This window comes from Dipteris shenzhenensis, chromosome 20 (genome assembly GCF_047967505.1).
Source record: "Dipteris shenzhenensis isolate YYH24624 ecotype China chromosome 20, Dip_SZ_1.0, whole genome shotgun sequence".
NCBI lineage: Eukaryota > Viridiplantae > Streptophyta > Polypodiopsida > Gleicheniales > Dipteridaceae > Dipteris > Dipteris shenzhenensis.
This window is the reverse complement of record NC_141615.1, coordinates 35057882-35079544: the sequence shown is the minus strand read 5'-3', so window position 1 is coordinate 35079544 and position 21663 is coordinate 35057882. Positions and strand designations below refer to the sequence as shown.

The 21663-nt window shown below is 43.8% G+C and overlaps 2 protein-coding genes across 2 annotated transcripts; one reads left to right on the top strand and one right to left on the bottom strand.

Annotated features, from left to right (window-relative positions):
- The first annotated feature begins 3855 nt into the window (after positions 1–3855).
- On the top strand, positions 3856–5347 carry LOC147889578 (uncharacterized). The gene is made up of 4 exons (XM_087391276.1): positions 3856–3961; positions 4044–4379; positions 4463–4531; positions 5297–5347. Exons 1-4 carry the CDS (start codon positions 3884–3886, stop codon positions 5345–5347), a joined length of 534 nt encoding a protein of 177 aa, XP_087247402.1. The 5' UTR covers positions 3856–3883.
- Positions 5348–6856: 1509 nt separating this feature from the next.
- LOC147889577 (putative protein phosphatase 2C 34) lies at positions 6857–9054 on the bottom strand. The gene is made up of 5 exons (XM_087391448.1): positions 8635–9054; positions 8208–8552; positions 7903–8020; positions 7588–7811; positions 6857–7472 (listed from the first exon to the last, which is right to left on the bottom strand). The coding sequence occupies exons 1-5, from the start codon at positions 9034–9036 to the stop codon at positions 7170–7172; spliced, it is 1392 nt and encodes a 463-aa protein (XP_087247574.1). The 5' UTR covers positions 9037–9054; the 3' UTR covers positions 6857–7169.
- Between the last annotated feature and the right edge of the window lie 12609 nt (positions 9055–21663).

The window sequence follows — 21663 nt, the reverse complement described above, 5'->3', positions numbered from 1 at the left end:
CAGAGCGTTTAACAATTCAAGTACCAGCGCGTCTAACAGTCCGTTCATCAATCCGTTTAACAGAGCGTTAAAAAGCGCGTCTAAAAGCGCGTCTATCGTTTCGTTTAAAACTCCGTTTAACAGAGCATCTGTTTGGGCGTCTGTATACGCGTCTGTGAGTGTCTGTGACAACCCAGACGCGCATATAGACGCGCCTGTAGACGCGCGTTTAGACGTGCCCTCAGACGCCTCTATACACGCGCTCCGACAGTCGAGAATACTCAAAAGTAGAAAAGGACGTTTCGCCCGACAAAAGAACGTGTCGCTCATACCTAGATGCTGCGTTTCGTGGATGTGAAAAAGTACAAAACTGGAAATAGCAAGCAAGAACAACTTCAAAAGGACTTACTTGGAAAAAGGTATGGAAGGATCTTTCTTTTCCAAACTAGTTTCTTCTCCTTGTTCGTACTCCTCCTCTTCTTTAGGCTTGGAAGCAAGCTGTGTAGGTACGGTCCCTTTGTCTTGAATGAAAGCTTGGAACTGTGTATGGGAGGCTCTCTCTTAAGCTTCGAATCTATAGAAGTGCTAATAAAGAAGAAACAAAGCCGCTCGCGAAGTTTAAGTAGTCAAAATAAAAGCAAAGCGAGCGGCGCGCCGAAAAGCAGGTTTAAAAGCCGCGGGTATAGTCGCGTTTATTAGCGCGTCTATAGTCCCGTCTGAATACACAGAGTAGACGGGCATTTAGACGGGCAATTAGACGCGACGTTAGACGCGACGATAGACGCGGCGATAGACGCAACACAGAGTTTTTTAAGTTAAGCATTTGAAGAAGAGCAAATTTGGAGGGTTGTTTGTTTGTAGGATGTCTCCATCTTCAACAAGCAGCTCCAGTGAGGATGAATCCCTCCGTATCCACCATCGCGAGATGTGGTTGGAGCAAAAAATCAAATGTCTGTGTGATCGATGTCGAGGAAACATGTATCGTGCACGCAGGATTACGCTCAATCATATCTCAAAGTATGGAGAATGGGATGTGACCGTAAACAGGGTAAGGATTTGTAAGTTAAGGTTGATTGAGATACCTATGGGTGTTCATATGTTTGAGTTATAATGATCCCGTTTTAATTTGATACAGGATGCAGTGCCACACCCGCACATGTTACCCTATGCCCGTCGTGAGGAGGCGAAGCGTCGGCGATATGAGGTGGGATCTTCAGGAGGGACCGTTACGGATGCATGGAGTGATGGTGATAGTAGCCCTCCACCATTACCTCATGAAGCCGTGGAGGAGGAGGTGTTTGATGATATGGTGCGGGATTTATATGTCCATCAAGGGAGGGATAATAGCATGGAGCAAGATGATCTTTTTACCGCAGCATCGACTCCACTGTTTGAGGGGTGCACATTCTCTGTTCTACGTGCCTCCCTTGAGTTACTAAACTTGCAAACCATCTATGGATGGAGCAATGCAAGTTTGAATGCATTACTCAAGTAAGCTTTAAAGTCGATTTTGCAAACATGGTGAATTGTGCGCGTGGGTCAATTACTCGAATGCTTTTCCTCATTTATGGTCTTCACGTGCAGGCTATTGTGTAAAATGCTTCCAAGGGAGAATAAATTACCAACCTCAAGAGATATGGCAAGGCAACATGTGACCTCTCTTGGAGGATTAGATTACAAGCGCATCCATGCATGTGTCAACGATTGCGTTTTGTTTCGTGGACTACATAAGGATGCAAGAGAGTGTCCTACTTGTGGAGAGGCAAGATATAGAGCAGATCTCAAAACCTTGGACGTGCCTCGTAAGGTATTGCGACATTTTCCCATAATCCCTCGCATCCAACATATGTTCAAGTGCAAATCTATTGCAGAGCTCATGTCATGGCATTCCTCCCATCGATCAACTGATGGCAAGTGGAGAACTCCCGCGGACTCTCCTGCGTGGAAGCATATTGAAGACACATGGCCAAGCTTCAAGGAAGAACCTAGGAGCTTGAGACTTGGATTGGGTATGGACGGTGTGAACCCATTTGGTCTCAAAAGCACGTCTTACAGTGTATGGCCAGTGGTATTGGTGAATTACAATCTTCCACCCTCTATGGCTATTAAGAAAGGACATGTCATGCTGTCCCTTCTAATTCCAGGGAAACATAAAGTCAAAAACCCTGATGTCTATTTGGAGCCTTTGATTGATGAGCTAGAGATACTTTGGAGAGGTATCGAGGTGCATGATGTGAGCAGGCCTCCCTCGTCACGAGACTTCAACTGCAAAGCAGTCTTGATGTGGACGATGCATGACTTCCCAGGCTATGGCGAGTGTTCAGGTAAGCATTGCATTTTTTAATTATGAATAGGCAAGGACGTGGCACCCTAAACCCACCTTCCACTCTTAATTGCATCTATTGTTTCAGGTCTCACTACATCGGGTTACCATGCATGTCCTGTTTGTGGTCCTTCGCTAGTTGCCTCACGGGCAGACGCATTAAATAAGGTCATCTATGAGAATCACCATCGATTTCTCCCACCTGATCATCCTAGATATGTTGCCCCTTGGAATGAAGTCCTCCCACAATCACTCACCGCGGGAGATTGGATGAGAATTTGGGACGGTTCCACGACTCCTCCACCACTTGGCATGAGCCGGTAAGGATTTGTAACTATTGGCTGGAAGTAAAGATTGGCTATATTGGTTGAAAGTGAGGATTGCACGCTAACACTTTATTTTTTTTAGATACTCCATCTTTTATCGTTTACCATATTGGTCCCACCTCAAGATCAATCACCTGCTCGATCCCATGCATATCTTCAAGAATGTGGCATCTACCATTTGGGAGCATTTGAATGGGACACGAGATTCGGCAGGCATAAGGGAGGATCTACGTACCACAGGGAGGATGCGTGAAGCTTGGCCTCAAGAGAGACCAAATGGGCGTGTTTTTTTACCTCGTGCACCGTGGATGTTATCAAAGCTAGAGATGGCGACAGTGAAGCGCGCTATTACTACAATTCGTACTCCCACTGGATGCATGAGGTGTTTGAAGGGAGCCTTTACAAAGAGCAAGAAAAGAGGTGTAGAGCAATTATATGGCTTGAAATCTCATGATTGGCACAAGATGCTCCAAGTAAGTATTTTATATGCATAATATCTTTTTCCTTTCAAATTTGTGAGTGAATAGCTATAAGCAACTAATCAACCACCTCCTCGCGGGTTCAGTTCATACTACCTACTAGCATTTCACATAGTGCATCAAAGGACGTGAAAGATTGTATTTACAAGATGGGCGAGCTTGTGAGGTATGTGAGCTCAAAGGAAATAGATCCCACCACGCTTGAGAATGCTCGAGTTATGTCAGTGGAGGCGGTTTGTTTAGTGGAGGAGACATTTCCACGTTCTATTCTCACAAGCCAACTACATCTCATAGTGCATTTGGTGGATGAGGTTGCTATATGCGGTACTATACATGCACGATGGTTGTTCTTCCTCAAGCGCTTCATGAAGACCTTGAAGGGCTTCGTGAGACAAAATGCAAGACCCGAAGGTAGCATGGCCGAGGGTTGGTTGGTACAAGAGTCACTTGTATATATTTCTGAGTTTCTTGTTGATGTGGATAGCTCTCTCCCACGACTATGGAGAGATGATGAAGACCTAAGGATGACCTCTATTGTGCCTCAAGGAAAAGGACGCAACAAAGTAATAGACACGGAGTTGCGTAATAGTATCAACCTCTTTTGCGTGCTTAATAGTGATGTGATGAAAAGATGGGTGACAAGATACGAGGATGCAAAGGCAAGAAGACAAGAAGAAAGGGCCCTCTTTCGTACACACCACGGATCTCGTGTGCCATACCCTCAGCGTCTAAGAGCACTTCCAAAGGATATTCATGTGGATTGGCTACTTGATGAAATGGAGAAAGCAGAGAAAGACGAGGGGATGCATATCACAATGGAAGAATGGGAGTATGCTAGGGGATGCATGAGCAAGGTCGGTATATAGAATGTTATGCATAAGTTAGGAGGTTTTTATAATTTAGATTGCTTATTTAATTGATTTTTTCTTGGTGTAGTGCACTATGTTCAATGCTATATGGTGTGAGGGCAAGCATTTTCGAACACAACGGATTGATGATAAGAGAAACACACAAGATTGCGGCGTCATTGCTAGCTTTGAGGGAGCCAATGGAGTCATGGATGATTATTGTGGCATAATCCAAGATATCATTATGCTTGACTTTCGACGCTTCTTTGTGTATGTTTTGGATGTAAAGTGGTTTAAGGACGTGGTGGAAAGAGGCCCTAATGCAACAATCAAACGCCATGCAAGTGGCTTTGTAACTATTGACTCCACAAAGTTTTGGCAAAGTAGGAAGGACACACTAATACTACCGCAACAATGTGAACAGGTACTGTGCACACACATAAAAATACTCGCTTTTAAATATTTGATGTAAGAAAAGTAACATGATTGTATTTGTGTTTGAATTAGGTTGTCTATCAACCAATGGTGGATAATAATAGGTGGTGGCATGTCATACCTATTATGCCACGTTCCAAAGTGATATATAGTACATTTACTAATATGGAGCATATGGAGGATGATCATGGCCATGGACGTGATGATGACCGTGATACAAGAGAGGAGGATGATCATGAGATAGGAGATATAGATATTGAGGCCGGCATTACCCGTGAGGACGAGCCTACCATTGGAGATCTTGATTTCGATGAGCACATGAGTGGCACAAGTAGTAGTGGGTTGAATGTATTTGTAGATCTAAACACTTGTTTGGATTTTGAAGTAGATAGTTTGGCAAGGGTTGATCTCATTGAGGATGAGATTGAACCGTAGTCGCACAATTGATATTAGCAAAACTATTTTACATATTGTCTCATTCTCCTCATTTCCCTTAATTCTTGTATATGTGGGCTTGTAAAAAATTATGTGCTTTGGTAATCATGGGCAATGTTTGGAAAGCAATGATGTATACCGAAATCTCACTTTCTGTATTCTCTGGAGCGCGTCTATTTACGCGTCTAAATGCGCGTCTGAGTCTCAGTGTAAACGCGCAAATAAACGCGCAAATACACGCGCAAATAGACGCGCTAATAAACGGGATGTTAGACGGACCCGTATTTTCTCAGATCAAACACGCAAATAGACGCGGTGATTAACGTGTAAATAGACGAGCATTTAGCCGCGCTAATAAACGCGCCCGTAATTTCTCTACTAAAACAACGCCTATAGACGCGCCCGCTATTTTGCGCGTCTACCAAGCGCGTCTATAGTTGCTTTGTGTTGTTGTGAATGGTTATTTGACAGAGGAAAATGCTTGAAGAATTGGAAGGTATATGCACCAAGATTTCTGTTTGATCCAGGAGGATAAATAGTCTGTTTGTACAGCTGATGGACATGAATGTCACAGCAGAAGAGTGGGGTTGCTAAAGGTGTGTGAAGATTTTTAAAAACCTTGTACATGTGTACATGAGTGATGTTCCGTATTGTGGTAAAGTCATAGGAGCACTCATTGACTCAGTGTGGGCATCATGGATGTGTGGATATATGTGGCAATCAAGCTTTAGGCTTTGATGGAAGTGTATGAGCAAGGGAAATGATGAGCCCAAGGTGTGGGAGCACCAAGCTAATCCAGAGCATGGTATCCAAAGGGTGATGGTGTTTTGTTGAGGGATGACATGTACTCTTCATGGTTGTCCTATGCCATATGTGCACGAAAGCATGAGTTTTTTTGTTGAGAATGCCTTGCTTCCAGTGTGTCAAGATTGGCTTCATGGTTGTGTGATAGTCCGCGGGGAACTGAGTATTAAATGCTGGTTAGAAGGTTATGTGCATTGGTATGCCTAAGGTTGGAATATAGGCACTAACAACCATGGTATAAAGTTTGAAGGAGAGAGTGGGAGAGTGGTAAAAAAGCAAAGGTGACATGGCTAATTTTAAGAAAAGCATGCATGTGGCTACGTAGAGAAAAAAAAGGCAAGTCAGTCCACAAAACTTGCATATATTTGACTCCAGACTCCACAAAACTCCTCCTATTTTACCCCTTCTGCTGCTGTTTTGCTACAGCCAACTTAGAAATTCAGAAAACACCTCTTTTCCTGTAGCTCTTGGCCCACAACACCTCAAAACAATTACAGCAAAGCCAGCCTCAACAATGAGACCCCCGCCAAACCTCTTCCCAAGAAGATTCGATGGTAGAGTCCGCACCCTCAGCAACGAGATCCCCTCTGAAATTCACAACAGACTACCCCTCCTTAAGAGGAGATAAGCTTCCTGACTATAAACCACAAATTATATGGTGCAAAAGCATTACAACAAGAACGACTCGCATGCCACAAGCTCAACAGCCATTGGGTTACGCACATGGCATCCCAACTTTGAAATCAACATAAGCCATAACCCGAGGACGGGTAATAAAATGTATATGAGAGTATGTTGTCTTTGTGCCAACATGGACTTAGGTAGAACAGAATGTGTGTAGAGTAGAGGCAAAGCTCCGCTTGTACTTGCATAAAGCTAGAAATAACCCCTCTTAGTAATCCAACTTGCATGTTCTGTACCATATTTTTTAGAGTGCCTTAATAATGCAACTCTATCTAGGAGTGGATCCACATACCCTCATCATTAGGTCCTTTAGAAACACTTAAAATTTGAAGCTTTAGTGTAATAAGTGCCAACTACTTTACTTTTGAAAACAATAATGAGAGGCTAGGTTTGTAGACACATTTTTTCTTTATGTCATGGCTTTAAGTTACTTGATTGTAAGGGGTGATGGCAACTCACATTAAAAAAACATGTCCGCACTCATACATTTACCAAAATGGGTGAGGCAATGCACTCTTTCTCCCATTCATGTGTGCCAATACATTGAGACGCTCATATTTTCAACACAAGGTGTCTCCTCTCTCCCATATGCATGTATAGACCTGTCTCCATGGTATATATCTATAATCATTCCGACTTCAATTGTGAAGCTCTACCATAGTTCCTTCTCCCCCTTTGTCTAGCTTGGGAAATAATCTCTTATATTAGACATTATGATTTTTATACTCAAGTGTGTGTGTGTGTGTGTGTGTGTGTGAGAGAGAGAGAGAGAGAGAGAGAGAGAGAGAGAGGGGGGTGGGGGGCGAGGGGGCCCGGGGGCGGGGGCGGAGAAGCTTTCTTCAATTTGATATTGGTGTCAAAGGAGAACATTATCTGTGTGCAACAGATCCATGCCCATATGATCATCGCACTCACAGACGAAGCCATCGGCCTCGTCCATGGTAGCTAGAGATTTATCTACACTCCAAGCATTTGGAATCGAGGGCGTAAGCTTCTCGTTCACAAAGTGGCAAACAACAGAGCAATCATCCGTCCTCCAGGATCCATACTTGAGCTTCCATCTTTGGACCGCAGCATCCACCACACACTTGGCCGCAGTTTCTTTGGGGGCTGATGCAACGATGCCAACCACGTCGTCGTTACTCAAGACATCCCAAACCTGTTGAAACATACAGTGGGCGAAATATGAGATAATTTTTCGATCGATGGAACTTATCACAGACCAATTCGGCAGCCATAACAGAGTATAAGAATTATATTTTGGCTGGACGTACCCCGTCTGATGCGAGAACTACGAACTCATCATCACCTGTCAACTTCCGATAGAAGACATCTGGGACAGCACTCAATCCATACTTCTTCAGACAAAAATCTCCTAGTGCTCTGGCCATTGCCAACCCCGGCATGTCTGAATGCGGCTGCCAGAGCCTCGGAACTTGAGGTTCATCTTCTAGAGCAAATACACGTCCTCTGCAACTTCTTATCCGGTCTAATTCTCCTGAGAATTTTCCGGTTAAGTCAGCGTGGTCACAAATTTAAGAAAGTTTGCAACAATACAATATATACCCTGATTGGTCTTGCTTTGGCACCTGGTAAATTGGGTTTCAAATCAACCGTGAGCTGATCTGCGACTAAATTGCCGTCTTCTGTTCTCCTTGCGAGAATGGCTCTCGAATCACCCACGTTCCCTACCACAAGGTCTTTGTCCTGCAGCAAAGCTTAACCTTTGTAAGAGAAGCAGACGCTACTTTTACTACATGTAGAGCTCATTTTTCATTCCTCCTGCCTGAGTAAAACTTGTGGGTTTTCGAGTCAGAAAATTGGTTTCAGCGTGCTGAGCAAAATTAGCGTGTAATTGGAGAACCCATCGAAAGTCAGACAGAGGGTTTTGCACCTGCAACACCACTGTCACAGCAGTTGTTCCGCTGTCGAAACAATGGAGCTTGGGATGCATCTTGAGATTGCGATCCATCATCTTGTGGGCAGCCACGAACTTTTCCTTCCAAATCGAGAAAAATTGCGACTCCATCGTGTTTGTGGTCGATCGCCCCTCGCTGCCTTCGTCTTCTCCATCGCAACCATCGCTAACGGGGTGCACCTCTCCATCCCATAGCGCGTTAAGTGGCAAAGCTAATAGCAGTGGCAGCGTATCTCTAACCTTTCTGGAGACGAGGTGCCCATTTAGACCATGACCGTCGTAAACTCCGCACAAAATCATGTTTGCTTGTGCTGCAAATCCCTGCGAAACAAGTGAGTTTTAGAGACTCTAACCGCAGCAAACACGTCATCCACCAAACCATTAATGAGCAGCTTCCTCTTACCTCCCAGACGAGGACGCAATCCTGGTTAACGCCCTTACGTCCCTGCTTGGTATAGACGCAAGAAGCCTCGGTGGCTCCGTTGGTGGAAATGCGGCCGGGCATCTTGCAAAGAAGCCGATAGGCCTTGGCTTCAGCGTTGAGAAACTCCATGACCAATCTCTTCTTCTCCTTGTGACGAGCTCGGACGTCAGGGCCGCAATGGATTTGGAGGGTGTCTTCATCGATGGACATACAGACACCCATAGGGAAGGAAGGGTGTGAGAGGGTGCTGAAGGAGCTATGGAGGGTGAGAGGGCTGAGAAATGAATTGGGCAGATAGGAATTCACAAGAACCACGAGGCAAGGGACATATACAAAGCAAAGATGGTGATGAGTGATTGAGGGACCGAGAGAGAGAGACATACATACAGTGGACAATAGGACCCCTTCTTGTGGCTTATTATCCTTTAACCTAATATTCCCTCATTGCTATAAGATATTTATTGGACGGCGGTAGCAAGATCCCCTTCTACGCCCACCATTTCATTGTCATTCTCCCTTATGTCTAGGTCGACACTAATGAGTTCCACTTACACAGCCCAGGGCAAACCAGCGTGGTCACATGGAGGTGAAATGGATGTATAGCGATTTTGGATGCACATCCACATGTATTTTTCCCTTGAGGCGAACTCGGGAGGAGATTGTTGTAATGAGACTAGTGACATCTATGAATTCAGAGGCAGTAGGCTCTAAAATGAGAGGGCCCAAAAACGCTCCTCTATGCAAACAGCCATACCTACTTTTGGGTAGATTTCAAAACAATTGTCATCTTCTTTAAGTTCATCATGTAGCTTTTGGGAGGTGTAGTCTTTTCTAGCTCTCTATCCATCTAAACTTTGCCCTCTCACCACCATCTTTGTCCAAGTTACTATAGAGCTTTGAACTATAGGCAATCGGAGGTGTGCCACAATAATTAAACGGTGGCACCTAATGTCCACTTTGTGAGTGAGTGCATGCAACTAAATGATCGATTAATCATGAATAGATTTAACTTTGGGCAACTTGGAGAGTGAGTGCATCGAGCACTGATGGATTGATCACACTACATGTAGAATGTGTTCTTTTGATATAGTACCTGTAGGACCTCTTGCTAGCATTACATTTAGGCATCTAGACCAATTCCTTAGTACCCTTGCTATACTACAAGGGACCACACTAGCGCTAGTATGAATAAAGCAACAAACCTAGTAGCCAAAGGCTCACACCTACACTACAACAAAGTCTCACTAACCAGATGTATTACAAGCACTACGATTACATAATCTGAAAGCCTTTATGATTGTAAGCTTTTCAACAATAGGTGTTCTTTTCTAATAAAGGAGCACCTTTCTATAGTTCTCTTTACTACAAATTTATGTCTCATTTCCATCTCTAATTTCTATCTTACTTTAAAACTATTGAAAAAATCAATTTCGTTTTGATTTAGCAAATTTGGCTTTTCAGAGGTAGTGATGATGCTTATAGTTGGGATAGCTAGCCTAATAATACATCCTATAAGTGCTAGCTAGAAGGGGAACCATGGGCATTGGCTTTTCTAGTGTTAATTTTAGAAAAGCCACAGTGTCATCTAGACAGGAAAACTTGGTTATTGAACAACCTCTAATGGGAATCTAACTCAAAAGGCCATAGGAGACAAGGTAGATGGTGGGAGGATTGGTACATGGCTATTCGAATTCTGGAACAACCATGATTTGGAAATTTTAGGTTATTTTTATGAAAAGTGTTGCATAAGTGGCTCCCTCTCAGTGCAAGATTGGCAACATGGTTAATGTGATATACCCTTGTGTAAGAGAGAGAGGAGATATTGGGGTGTGTCTAGTAAAGAAGGCTGCGCTAGCATCAAGTTTAATGTATAGGCTCTCTATCAAAAGGGAAATGGAGAGAAGTCTGATTGGGAATAGCTAGAGGTTTGCCTTGGACTTTAGCAAGTGTATGGCGATATCTAAGGGTTGTGTCCTTCGATAAAAAGATGCACTTTTGTATAATTTCTTTTGAAGTTTTCAAGTAAAAGATGTAGATCCTAGCGAAACTTCAAATTTTTTCACATAATAGTTTCAAATCTTGGTGAATATTTCAAACATTTATTTTCATAAGGGTCCGCATACAAACTTTTGACACCAATATAAAAGTTACGATTCTTAACGAAACTAACATGAAAACATCATTATTGATAGCATGGTTGGTTCATACTAATTTATGGTTTTCCAAAATGGGTATGGGTTAGCTAGGGTTTTTTATGTCATCATTTTCTTAATGAGAGCTCATTTGGCAATAAAAGGTTCGAAATAAATTCAGCCCTATAGAAGCCCTTCTTAGTATATGCTATAAACTTCGTCTCCTACTATATTATCGGGTTGGGTGCATGTAGTGTGCAAGTATTGTGCCTCTTTTGTTTTGGCCACTTTTTGCATTTTCGGTCTCTTTTGCATGTTTGAATACATGTTGAATAAAGTCTGGAGCGTATCGCCCCTCTTTTCCTTTCAAAGAAAAAGAAAGGAAGGAGCTTGAAGAAGACAAAGTTGCCACCATGTTTGCATATGAGATATTATTTTGCCATGTGGTAGTAATGACTCAAAGGATTGTCACCTACGGACCAGAGTAACTTGACTTCTAAGGTGGTGTACCACCTAATTGATAGTATTGACAGTGACATTGTCATTGTGGGTACCACCCTTCTATTTCTAATGGAAAGTAATCTTGGTCATTGTTATTAGCTCAAAAATCCCATATAATCCCTTTAAGTATGTGTGTGAGAGAGAGAGAGAGATGTAGATCTCTCTCTCTCTCCACACACAATGTGTGTGAATTCTACCTATTAACCATTTACAAAATGAGGACATGCAAAATTCTGGAAGAAGCCACATGTCCTCATTTGCAAACTCTTCTATTTTGATTTTTTGCATGCCGACATGTTCTCATTTGCGAACTCTTGGATATTGGGCAATTTTTGCATGCCGTTTCATGTCTCAAAGCACCACATCAAGATTCACCGTTTCATTTCTCCCCCACCCAATCTCCTCTTCCCCATTTGCATCCCCCAACTAATCTTCTCCCCCCTTACTAGCCACTAGATTGAAGGCTTTCATCACAACAATGCATCCCTCCCATGTTCCAAGAAACAATCTGCTCATTCCTTCAATGTTAGCATTAAGGGGGTGTAAAGAAATGTCATATTAACATTTAATTGTAATTATTGAATTATTGATCACGAATAGGCATATGTCCAAAGGACGTGCTGTTCCGTGGTACGAACTATGTAAACACCTTATTCATCAATATGACATATCGAGGTTTACCTTTCTTGTCTGTCTCTATCTTCTCTTCTATCTATCTCTAGATTTCTACATTCCAAGTCACAACCAATGAGGGAGGATGTTAATTGGCAGCTGGACCAAACCTTTGCGAGGAAGCGATTCTGAAATCAATAGATTGATCAATTTGCACATTAGAAAAAAAGGGAGCTCATTTTGGGGCCTTTTAGAAGAGAGAGAAAATAGGCTCTCAACCAATCAGGAGTGGGCCAACGTAACGTTGAAAATTCAACAAAAGAAGATGAAAATAAGAAAAAGAAATAGTACTACATGTTCGTAGAAGCATGTCGTATTAATGAGGTGATCTAATTTGAATCTTTAAAAAATTTATTTTTTGTGCAGAATTTGGTGATTCTGACACCGCAGATGCGTCCGAAACGGCCAAAACCCCAAGAACGGCACTGGAAACGCTAGAATCGAACATCCGGAGGCCCGGAAAAGGCCGAAAAGTGAGATTTGCAGAAAAACGCGATTTGGTACCTTTCTGACGCGATTTGGTACCTTTCTGAGGGACAGAAAGGTACCAAATCGTGTTTTTCTGCAAATTTGGTACCTCTCTGAGGGAAAAAAGGTAACAAATCGCGTTTTTCTGCAAATCTCACTTTTCGGCCTTTTTTGGCCGTTTCCGGGCCTCCTCAGAAAGGTACCAAATCGCGTTTTTCTACAAATCTCACTTTTCGGCCTTTTTTGGCCGTTTTCGGGCCTCCGGATGTCCAATTCCAGGGCAGAAAGGTACCAAATCGCGTTTTTCTGCAAATCTCACTTTTCGACCTTTTTTGGTCGTTTCCGAGCCTCCGGATATCCGATTCCAGCGTTTCCAGTGCCATTCTTGGGGTTTTGGGCCGTTCCGGATGCGTCTGCGGTGTCAGAATCACCAAATTCTGCATAGAAAAGTGTTGCTCTTATATGAACATTGAATGTAAAGCATGTGAAAGAATATATTTATTCCTTTTCACACTGACATTTCTCACGCAAGTATCCATATTTTCTTGCTTTTGTAGAGAGAAAAAAGAGAAAATAGTGAATTTCTTACAGGGCCCCAAAATGAGCTCCCTTTTTTCCTAATGTCTCGAGTCTCTACATTAATCTGCAAAGCAGAACATCTAGATTTGCAAATTTGAACGTCAAAATGTGCAGGACGGTCTGGCAACATGTTGATCACCTTTGCTCCAGGCCAAAAAAAATAATTACAGGTTTCTCAGGTAGTGGATTAACATGCAACCTTGCACATATATCTAAGGTCACAATTGACTCAATAGCCACCCATTTGCTTATTCCCATCACATTCCATGTGGGGAATTAGGGCTTTTTAAAGCTTAATCTTCTCACGACCATGGTAGATGCTCTTCAGGATGCTCAAAATGGGTAGATTGGGATAGCATTGTGGATTAGATGGTTCCAGCCTCTTGCAAATACTACCTTAAAACATGATGCTAGTAGCAACTCGCTTGTCCCACTTGTGTGTGTATATATATAGCTCAAAAAGCCTACATAATCCCTTAGAGAGCTATCACTCCATGTCCAGGTACTCAAATCTAGGAAATTGCTTGGGAAAATTAAGGGAATTCACCACAAAGTATCGCCCCTCCTCTAAAGGAGGGGAGTCGGGTTGGAGGAAGTTCATTCACATTTTCTACTAATAGATTTTGCTAGACAACATAAATGCACAGAGCTTTGATCTCCCACCTCAAATCCAATGTACTCAGTTCTCTCTAAACACCCTTAGACAGTGATCGTTATACACACAAAGACTTCCATCTCTCTCTCGCTCTCTCTCTCTCTCTCACACACACACACACACACACACACAAACACACATGTTTTTGTGTGAAACTACACACACACATGTATATATGTATGTATATATATACATACCTACATATATGTATACATATATACACACACATGCATGTGTGTATGTATTTATAAATATATATATACATTGTATATATATAGATATAGATATATATGTATATATGAAAGAAAATCTGCCGATTAACACGAAATGAGGAAATTAATTTCCGGTGCTTCCGTTTCACAGTATTTTAAAGTTTTGACGGATCCGTCTTGTCAAACTTTCCACCGCCCGGTGTGGAGGTTCAAAGCGAAGCCGACGAATTCATATAAAGTTTTCATAGTTCGGCAACGATGTAAAGTTTCGTACCTATCCTTCCATCACAAACTACGTCGTTTTTCATCAGCCTGGACAGCTTCATCCCTCAAAACTCAGCTCATCCGTCGCATTCCATTGGCTGAAAGTCTGAATGTTCCCAGACTCAAATCAATCCCAATCCTGAGGTGACCTCCGTCGACAGAAGTTCATTTCGTTACAATAAAAGAAATACACCACCATTCCTGATCTTAGCCGCTCAATTGTTAATCTAGTGTACCGCCAGACCTGAGCCCATGATTCGAAGCCACGAGTCTTGCACTGGGTCCTGCATCAAAACTTTTATAACCGGCGCCCAATTTCCCAGGCTCGTCGGCCAGTGCCCACCGGCAAGCGAGAAGAAACCTTCGTTTCGTTTCAATAAAAGAAATAGACCACCATTTCTGCTCTTAGCCACATCTTGTATATGGCTACGTCCGTCAAGATTCAAAGCCACGAGTCAAATCTGTATACACTGGATCCATGCGCAAATCTTTATATAACCCGCGCTCAACTTCCCAGCCTCGCCCAGCACCAATTCACAGCCACGAGTTTACATTGGGTCCCTTCGTCAAATCTTTATATACCCGACGCGCGACTTTCCAGGCTCGCCCGGTGCCCACCACCAAACGAGGAGAACATGGTTTTTTGCATTATATTTTCTTGCAAATATATCCGTAAGATTTATCCGTGACCCGTCAGCAACGTTCGGACATGGTATGCGACTGACTTTCGATGGGCACTTTGCAGAAGAAGACGAAGAGCATCCTTGACAGAGATTTCCGTGGCCCGTCCCTTTATGAGATACAATTTTCATAAGTAAAGGTTTTGGTATATCTTCTATTACACATCTTCTATACTTCTATATCTATACTTCTATATCTATATCTATATCTATACTATATATTAAGGAGGGTGGGAGGCCAATAGATTCCCACGTGTCATGTGAGGGGGAGGCAAGAGGTTGCCATGTGTCGTGTGAAGGGGGAGAGCTAGGTTGCATCTGCAGCAACTCTTCTATACTATATATTAAGGAGGGTGGGAGGCCAATAGATTGCCACGTGTCATGTGAGGGGGAGGCAAGAGGTTGCCATGTGTCGTGTGAAGGGGGAGAGCTATGTTGCATCTGCGGCAACTCTTCCTCTTGAAACCCAAATGCTGCTGCTCAGTGCTGCTCCCCCTTGGCATAAATGCATCCTGATGTGGCAGCAATTATGCTCTTGCATTTGAAATTTGAATCCTCCTCTCTCCTGAAGGAGCTCACCCGTCGCGTCCTACAGTTCGCTAAAGTTTGCCAGTTACCTCCACTGCCCATCAGCTCATTTGATTTGAATCCCCCACCCCCCTTCAGCTCAGGCTCCTCAGACATCCTCCTCCCATGATAGCCATCCCAAACATCGCAGTGAGTCATCTCTCTCTCTCTCTGGGCTTCGAGTCTACCATGCCCACTCGCCCTCTGTAGTTGATAAATCGCCTACAGCCTCTTCGACAAAATTCAGCCCCTTTAGATTTTGACTCATTGTAAGAACAAGCAAAGTCCTCCAAGCCATGAAGACTCTTGCGTGGATGACCATCTTCATGCCACTCGCTCGGAATGGATACGGAGATGAATGATCAAGGGTGGTCGGAAGCGGTGAACCTGAGGCTATTTTAGTTCTTGGAGACAGCCGGAGGGTTCATCTTGCTAGAGGTGACATCCTCCTCATGTGAAAACCAGAATCAAGAGTAGTGCAGGTTCCTCCGCCTTGCTTTGGGCCTATCGTAGGCATGGAACTGAAGCTCTCTTAGTTTTGTGTTATTGTGGAGGTTTTTCCCTCTACGGTGGTCATCACAAAGATCTGCATCCCGCCAAGATGCTGATTTAAATTGCATGGAAGGTAGCTTCTTCTCGCAGTCCTTTCATGCATGTGTTTCCCGACGAGAGCAAACAGAGATTACATTCTTCTCGATATTAGCAAGAGTCTTTTGCACATACTCGACCATTCCCAGGGGAGCTACATGATTACCCATCTGTAGGAAGTTATGTGCTTATTTCGTTTAGTTGCCTCCTGTTCAATGCCCCGAAAATGTTAGTTTGTGTTGAAAATGTTAGTTTGTGGTGGAGCTTGGCTTGGAACATTCAAAACCCACACGGTAGCTTGGATGCTAGCAAACCTATGGCCGTTAGTGCAGTTCTTTTCATCCCGTTAGTAGAGACTTTACGAAGGCGTCCGGATGACTGGCTGGAGTTTATGATGAGGTATGTTTTGTTCTTTTGCAAAAGTTTTTTGCCGTTAGTGGGCTCTTGGCTGCAGGGCTCTGATGGCTCAAAATTGAGCTTGCTGACTACTATGCATAGGCTTGAGCTGGCGTTAGGGAAGCTTGATTTGAGTGCTATTAACAAAATGGAGTTGACTTTTATTTTGAGCCTACTCTTGATGATCCTACTCCTCTCACCCTGTCCTCCCCTGATCCTTTCCCTTCCACCTTTCCCATCTTCCTCTCACCTACCCACCCTTCTACGCTCAACTAATTTTCATCATCCCAAACTTGGCAACACAGTAGCTTTTCACTTTGCAGATGAGGAAAGTCAAAGTGTTGAGATTTGGGAAAGGAGGGAGAAGCATTGAATCAGGAAATTCAAGGAAGATCACAAAGGGAAAATGTGAAGTCTTGGATCGATGATAGATAATGGGTTTGTTGGCTAGATCGTCCACTTGGGGCAATCATTGGCTTGGATTGATGTTGTAAACTTGGGCAACAGCTTAAACAGAATCGTGTATACCGGAAGGCGATGTGTGAAGATTTTTGAAAACCTCAAACTCGTCTGTACATATGTACATGTGTGATGTTCAACCTGTGTGTGTGCTTGTTGGCGTTCAATCAGATTTTGTGTGAGCAACTTTCGAGCACTTCATGGTATCCAGGGACGGGATGGTGTTCATCATATGTGGATGGTCAGTGGGCAATCAAATGCTAAACGACTGGTGGCATGCAATTGTGTGCACATAGTCAATGAATATGGTGCTAAGTGCTTCTAGCATGCATTGGTGTGTTAAAGAAGGGGATTTTGGGCATCCATGACCTTGGTGTAAAGTTTGAAGGAAGGGGGAGAGTGGTGAAAAAGCAAAAGGTGACGTGGCCATAATCAAAAAAGCATGCATGCAGGTGGCTACGTGATGAGGAAGAGAAAGCTTCTCGACGACGAGCTGGCAGGGAGTCACGTACGCGGAGAAGACAGCTAGCAGGAGAATTCCAGAGGGGATCGATCGCTCTACGGAGGGAGCTGCTGGAGTCTAGAAGGGTGGATTATGCCTCAGAGGTGGGGGGTCTCTACGATGGAAGCAGGAGGAGGACTTTTGTCGATGGGGGCCGTGGCTCTTGCGGAGAGAATCTCAAACGACGAGAGGTCATGAGCTCCGTGTGTTCTGTGTGTAGAAGAGCAGCATCAATGGCTCGTCGATCCTACGGGAAGAGTAGTTGATAGCGCAGGCTGGGAGCTTTTGGAATCGAAGGAGCTTGACGACTACGCAGGTCTAGAGATTCGTGGAGGTTTCTGGTCGATGGGCGAGGAGGTGCGTGAGTGAACATGAAGCGGGGAGGCCAAGAATATACGAGGAGAACGGGAGGCCTTTGGGTGAGGATTGCGACAGAGGGGGATCCCTCAGAGGACGCAAAAGGACCAGGTAGAGGGGAAGAAGAGGATGGAATGGAAGCTCGGTGGGAGACGTTGGTGTGGGAGAAGGAGTACATGAGGAACGAAATATGCTGAGAGAGCGCAGGAAGGATGGCCGAGAGCTGGAACATGGCCAGGTGAAGGATTGTGCTGCATAAGCGGGGGGTAGGTCCCAAGAGCGAAGGTTCTGCTGGGGAGGCTGAGTGCTACCGGATGTAGCTTAGGCGTGGCTACTGTGTGGAGGTGATGGGAGAAGCAGCTTGGAGAGAAGGTGGACTACGCGTCACTACTGCAGGGGAGATTCGTCAAGGAGCCTTGCTTTCATGTCTTTGAGCAGTTCGGGATGGGCTAGTTAGTCGTCAAGTGAGCACACAACTGCTTCAAAGCTGAGGGCAGAGAGGCTTTTGGTTAAGCGGGTGCTTTATGAAGAGTAACAGAAGTGTAGGGTGTTGACAATGGTCACGTATATGAAGGGTTGTTGCTCTTGTTGGGAGGTGCAGAAACTTGGCCCTAGGTGTCACTACTATATAAGGTGGATAAAGAGTGAGCACGAGAATAGCTATCAGGTAGCTATTATAGATTGAAGGCGGAGATGAGCAAGAGATGGCAGGCTGCATCATTTCTAGTACTTGATGGTGATCTTGGGAAGACATGATAAGATTTTTGTCCGTGGCCATTTTGTGGGTTGATGTCTTGAAGAGACATGAAGATGGTTTTCATGTGGGTTATGGGTAGGATGCAATTGAAGCTGAATGTTTTCTGAGTTATTGAAGGAAGAAGTCCACTTGCCTTGAGCTGTATAATCCAGTGGTTTTGTTTGAGGTTGTCAGGCTTCTGGAAAAAGTGTAACTTGAGTGTGAGTTGTGTCTGGAAGCATGTAGAGAGAAGGATGTTGAATGAATGCCTTTGGCCTTGTGATAGTGTTGTTCGGTTGTTTTAAACGTGGATGAGGGTGACTGTGAAGGCGGGTTATGCTCTACTACTTTTGTCCATCCAGCGATTGATCAAGCAACACAAACTATATAAGTAACGAAATTCATACCTTTCCATGTTCTTGAACGTTAAATTCACAGTGGTTCAAATTAGTGTAATAAAAAGCTTGGACAGACGACCATTTGCCATGGGAATTTACTTTTTGATACAAAAGCCATTACTTTTGTCGATCCTTAGGTGTTCTGCTCCTTCGATGATGCAAAATTGCCTCTAACCTCTACTTGATCTATGAAAGATGCATTTGTATTTGTTATGATGATCTTGCAAATTTTAAGTACTTGCAGGTCTCTAAGGAAGAAAAAGGCTTGAGAGTGATGTGGTAAGATTTAGTCATAGAGTTATGCTTCAGCACTACACAAAGTTGAGAGTTGAGGTGGTGAGCTTAGGAGATGAAAAACTTCAGTGGCACAAATGTGTGATGACAATGGCTAGGACTGTAGTGGTGGATACATACAGTAAATGCGGTGCATTGTAGAAGCACAAGCTATCATCAAGCTTTCTATTTGGGATGTAGTCTCTTGGAGGGTGGTAAGTGTGCTCAATGAGGACCACTTAAATGTTTCATATCTAAGGCCTCTCTCAAGAGTCAATCACCTTCCATTGCATGTTGAGTATATGCATTCAATCCCACTTAGATGCTCTTTTCAATTGTGTAGGAAAGCCAACAATGGCTGAATTGTTGTCACATGGGGTTCTAGGAGAACTAGAAGATGGGAGATTTAGAGAGAGTAGTGGGAGGGAGTTTGTAAATGCAAAACATGGTTGGAGGAGAGGTGGCAATAAAGTACAAGCTACAAAGGGGAGATAAGGAGGTTGGGAATAGTAGAAGTCATATTTCAAACAAATAGGAGTAATAGTACCCAATCATAAATATGCTACTGTAAATTCTATTGGAATTCTTTGACCCAAACCAAAAGGAATAAGGCAACTCTTAGACTTTTTGGATGGGGTGGCTGTGATGCGGGGGCAGATACCTTGGAATTGAAGTGATAAGGAGTAGAGCAGGGAGGCAAGACAAGATTAAAGCAAATGGGAAGGGAAGGAGAAGGGTGTGCAGGTTGTCGATTGTGGCGAGGAAGAGCAAACTTGCTAAGGCAAAGATGACGAATTTGATGCCAAGACGATAAATCTCACATTACTCATTGTTCGCTTTTTCTTTGGGCCAAGCTTTTCCCTCTACAATCCCTAAGCTTTGATCGTGGGCTTGATTCTGCAAAGGTCTAAGGACACCTTGCTTCCCTTTGACCAGACATGGGATTTCCTATTGGGTTTTCCCATCAAATCTTTGGGAAGACCAATCGGAAAGTGGCTTTGACAATCCTTGAAGAGGATGGTTTACCAACTCTGAGCTTCAATTTTGGGTTGATCACTCATTGAAACGATGGGTTGCTCTTTTTTCTTTCAAATTTCTTTACCTAAAGTGGTTTGTAATGGATGAAGTTGGGTAGCACCTAGGTTGCCATGTAGGCAGCAAGCTTTTAGACAGAGCCAGAATGATTGCAAGACACATGGACCATTTGCAGTAGGTAAAGGACTAGCTTTGAGATGGAGAGTAGTCCAGATAGAGGGCAAGATAGGTGGGTATTTTACGGGCAATCTACTCAACATGTATAGAGCTATTTTAGGTTGGAAAGGCCCGAGAAACATTCAAAAATGGGGTGGATTTGCCAAATTATAGGCATCTCCATGGAGTAAAATTTGGATCAAATTTAGGGCTAGAATATGTCGTGGAAGTATATGGCATGCCACATTTGTGCAAGGAAAGGTCTTATGTACACACGCATCTGGCTAAGATAGGACTGGTAGAGTGGCAACAACCCATGTGGCCAAGCAAGGCCATGACGGCTTGCTTATAGGCAAGGCAGAGGCAACCAACTAGGCCAACTTGCATGTCAGTTGGTAGGGACTGTGTAGGTCATGTGGTAGGGACCTCTTGGTCGGTTTTTGGGGCTCATTTTTGTTCAAGAGGGTTTCAATATGGAATCGATTGGAGCTTCTTCATTGAGAGTTAGGATTGGGATGAGATGTGTTTATGAGAGGGGGTGTTGGAGAAGTCACCTACCCAACTATAAGCCCCCATATGAGGAGTGTGTGGGGGAGGACACATGGGCAGCACTTTGGTTGCCATGTGGGAAGAAAAGTCAAAAGGAAAAGCATGAAGAGGGGCTGTCACATGGGTAGCACCTAGGATGCCATGTTGGCAGCAAGATTTTAGAGAGAACCATAGAGAAGGGGCTGCAAATGGGTTGCAAACAAGCTGCCATGTAGGCAGCACAATAAAGGACATACTTGGCATGTCAAAGGCTCTTTAGAGATATAGATCAACATAGATTGGAGGTAAAATGATTGCAAGACACATGCAACCCTTCGCAGCAAGTAAAGGACCAGATTTGCGACTGAGAGTGGACCAAACAGAGTGCAAGATAGGTAGGTTATTTATGCACTATCTACACAAGGTGTACAGAGTGGTTGGATGCTGAAAGGCCCAAGAAACAATAAGAACAAGGGCAGATTGGCCAAGCTGAAAAGCAACACAAGGTGGATTAAATTTAGGGTTAGAGTATGCCCTAGAAAAATGTAAATGAGTTTTAGGATATGGCGCACCAGATTTGGGCTAGGAAGAGCCTCATATACTCGTCTATCTAGCTGAGGTTGGCCTGGGAGAGTTTTGTATTGTTCTAAGGTAGGCCATGAAGGCTTGCTTATAGGCCAGGTAGAGCTAGTTGACCAAGACAACTTGCATGTCCACTGGTAGAGACTGTGCTGATCACGGCCATGCCCCAGCGACTTTCAAGACAACATAGGCTAGCTCACTAGGGCTGTTGGGTTGGCCACCTTTGGAGGGGGATCCCCGCTATATAAAGGGGCCTTTTCGGGCCTCA

Excerpts from the sequence above, each read along its gene's own strand:
- LOC147889578 (XM_087391276.1), top strand. The coding sequence starts at position 3,884 with ATGGAGAAAGCAGAGAAAGACGAGGGGATGCATATCACAATGGAAGAA. Across the intron at positions 3,962-4,043 it reads CTAGGGGATGCATGAGCAAG|TGCACTATGTTCAATGCTAT; the intron begins GTCGGTATATAG and ends TTCTTGGTGTAG. Across the intron at positions 4,380-4,462 it reads TACCGCAACAATGTGAACAG|GTTGTCTATCAACCAATGGT; the intron begins GTACTGTGCACA and ends TGTTTGAATTAG.
- LOC147889577 (XM_087391448.1), bottom strand. The coding sequence starts at position 9,036 with ATGTCTCTCTCTCTCGGTCCCTCAATCACTCATCACCATCTTTGCTTT. Across the intron at positions 7,812-7,902 it reads TTTGAAACCCAATTTACCAG|GAGAATTAGACCGGATAAGA; the intron begins GTGCCAAAGCAA and ends GAAAATTCTCAG. Across the intron at positions 7,473-7,587 it reads TAGTTCTCGCATCAGACGGG|GTTTGGGATGTCTTGAGTAA; the intron begins GTACGTCCAGCC and ends ATGTTTCAACAG.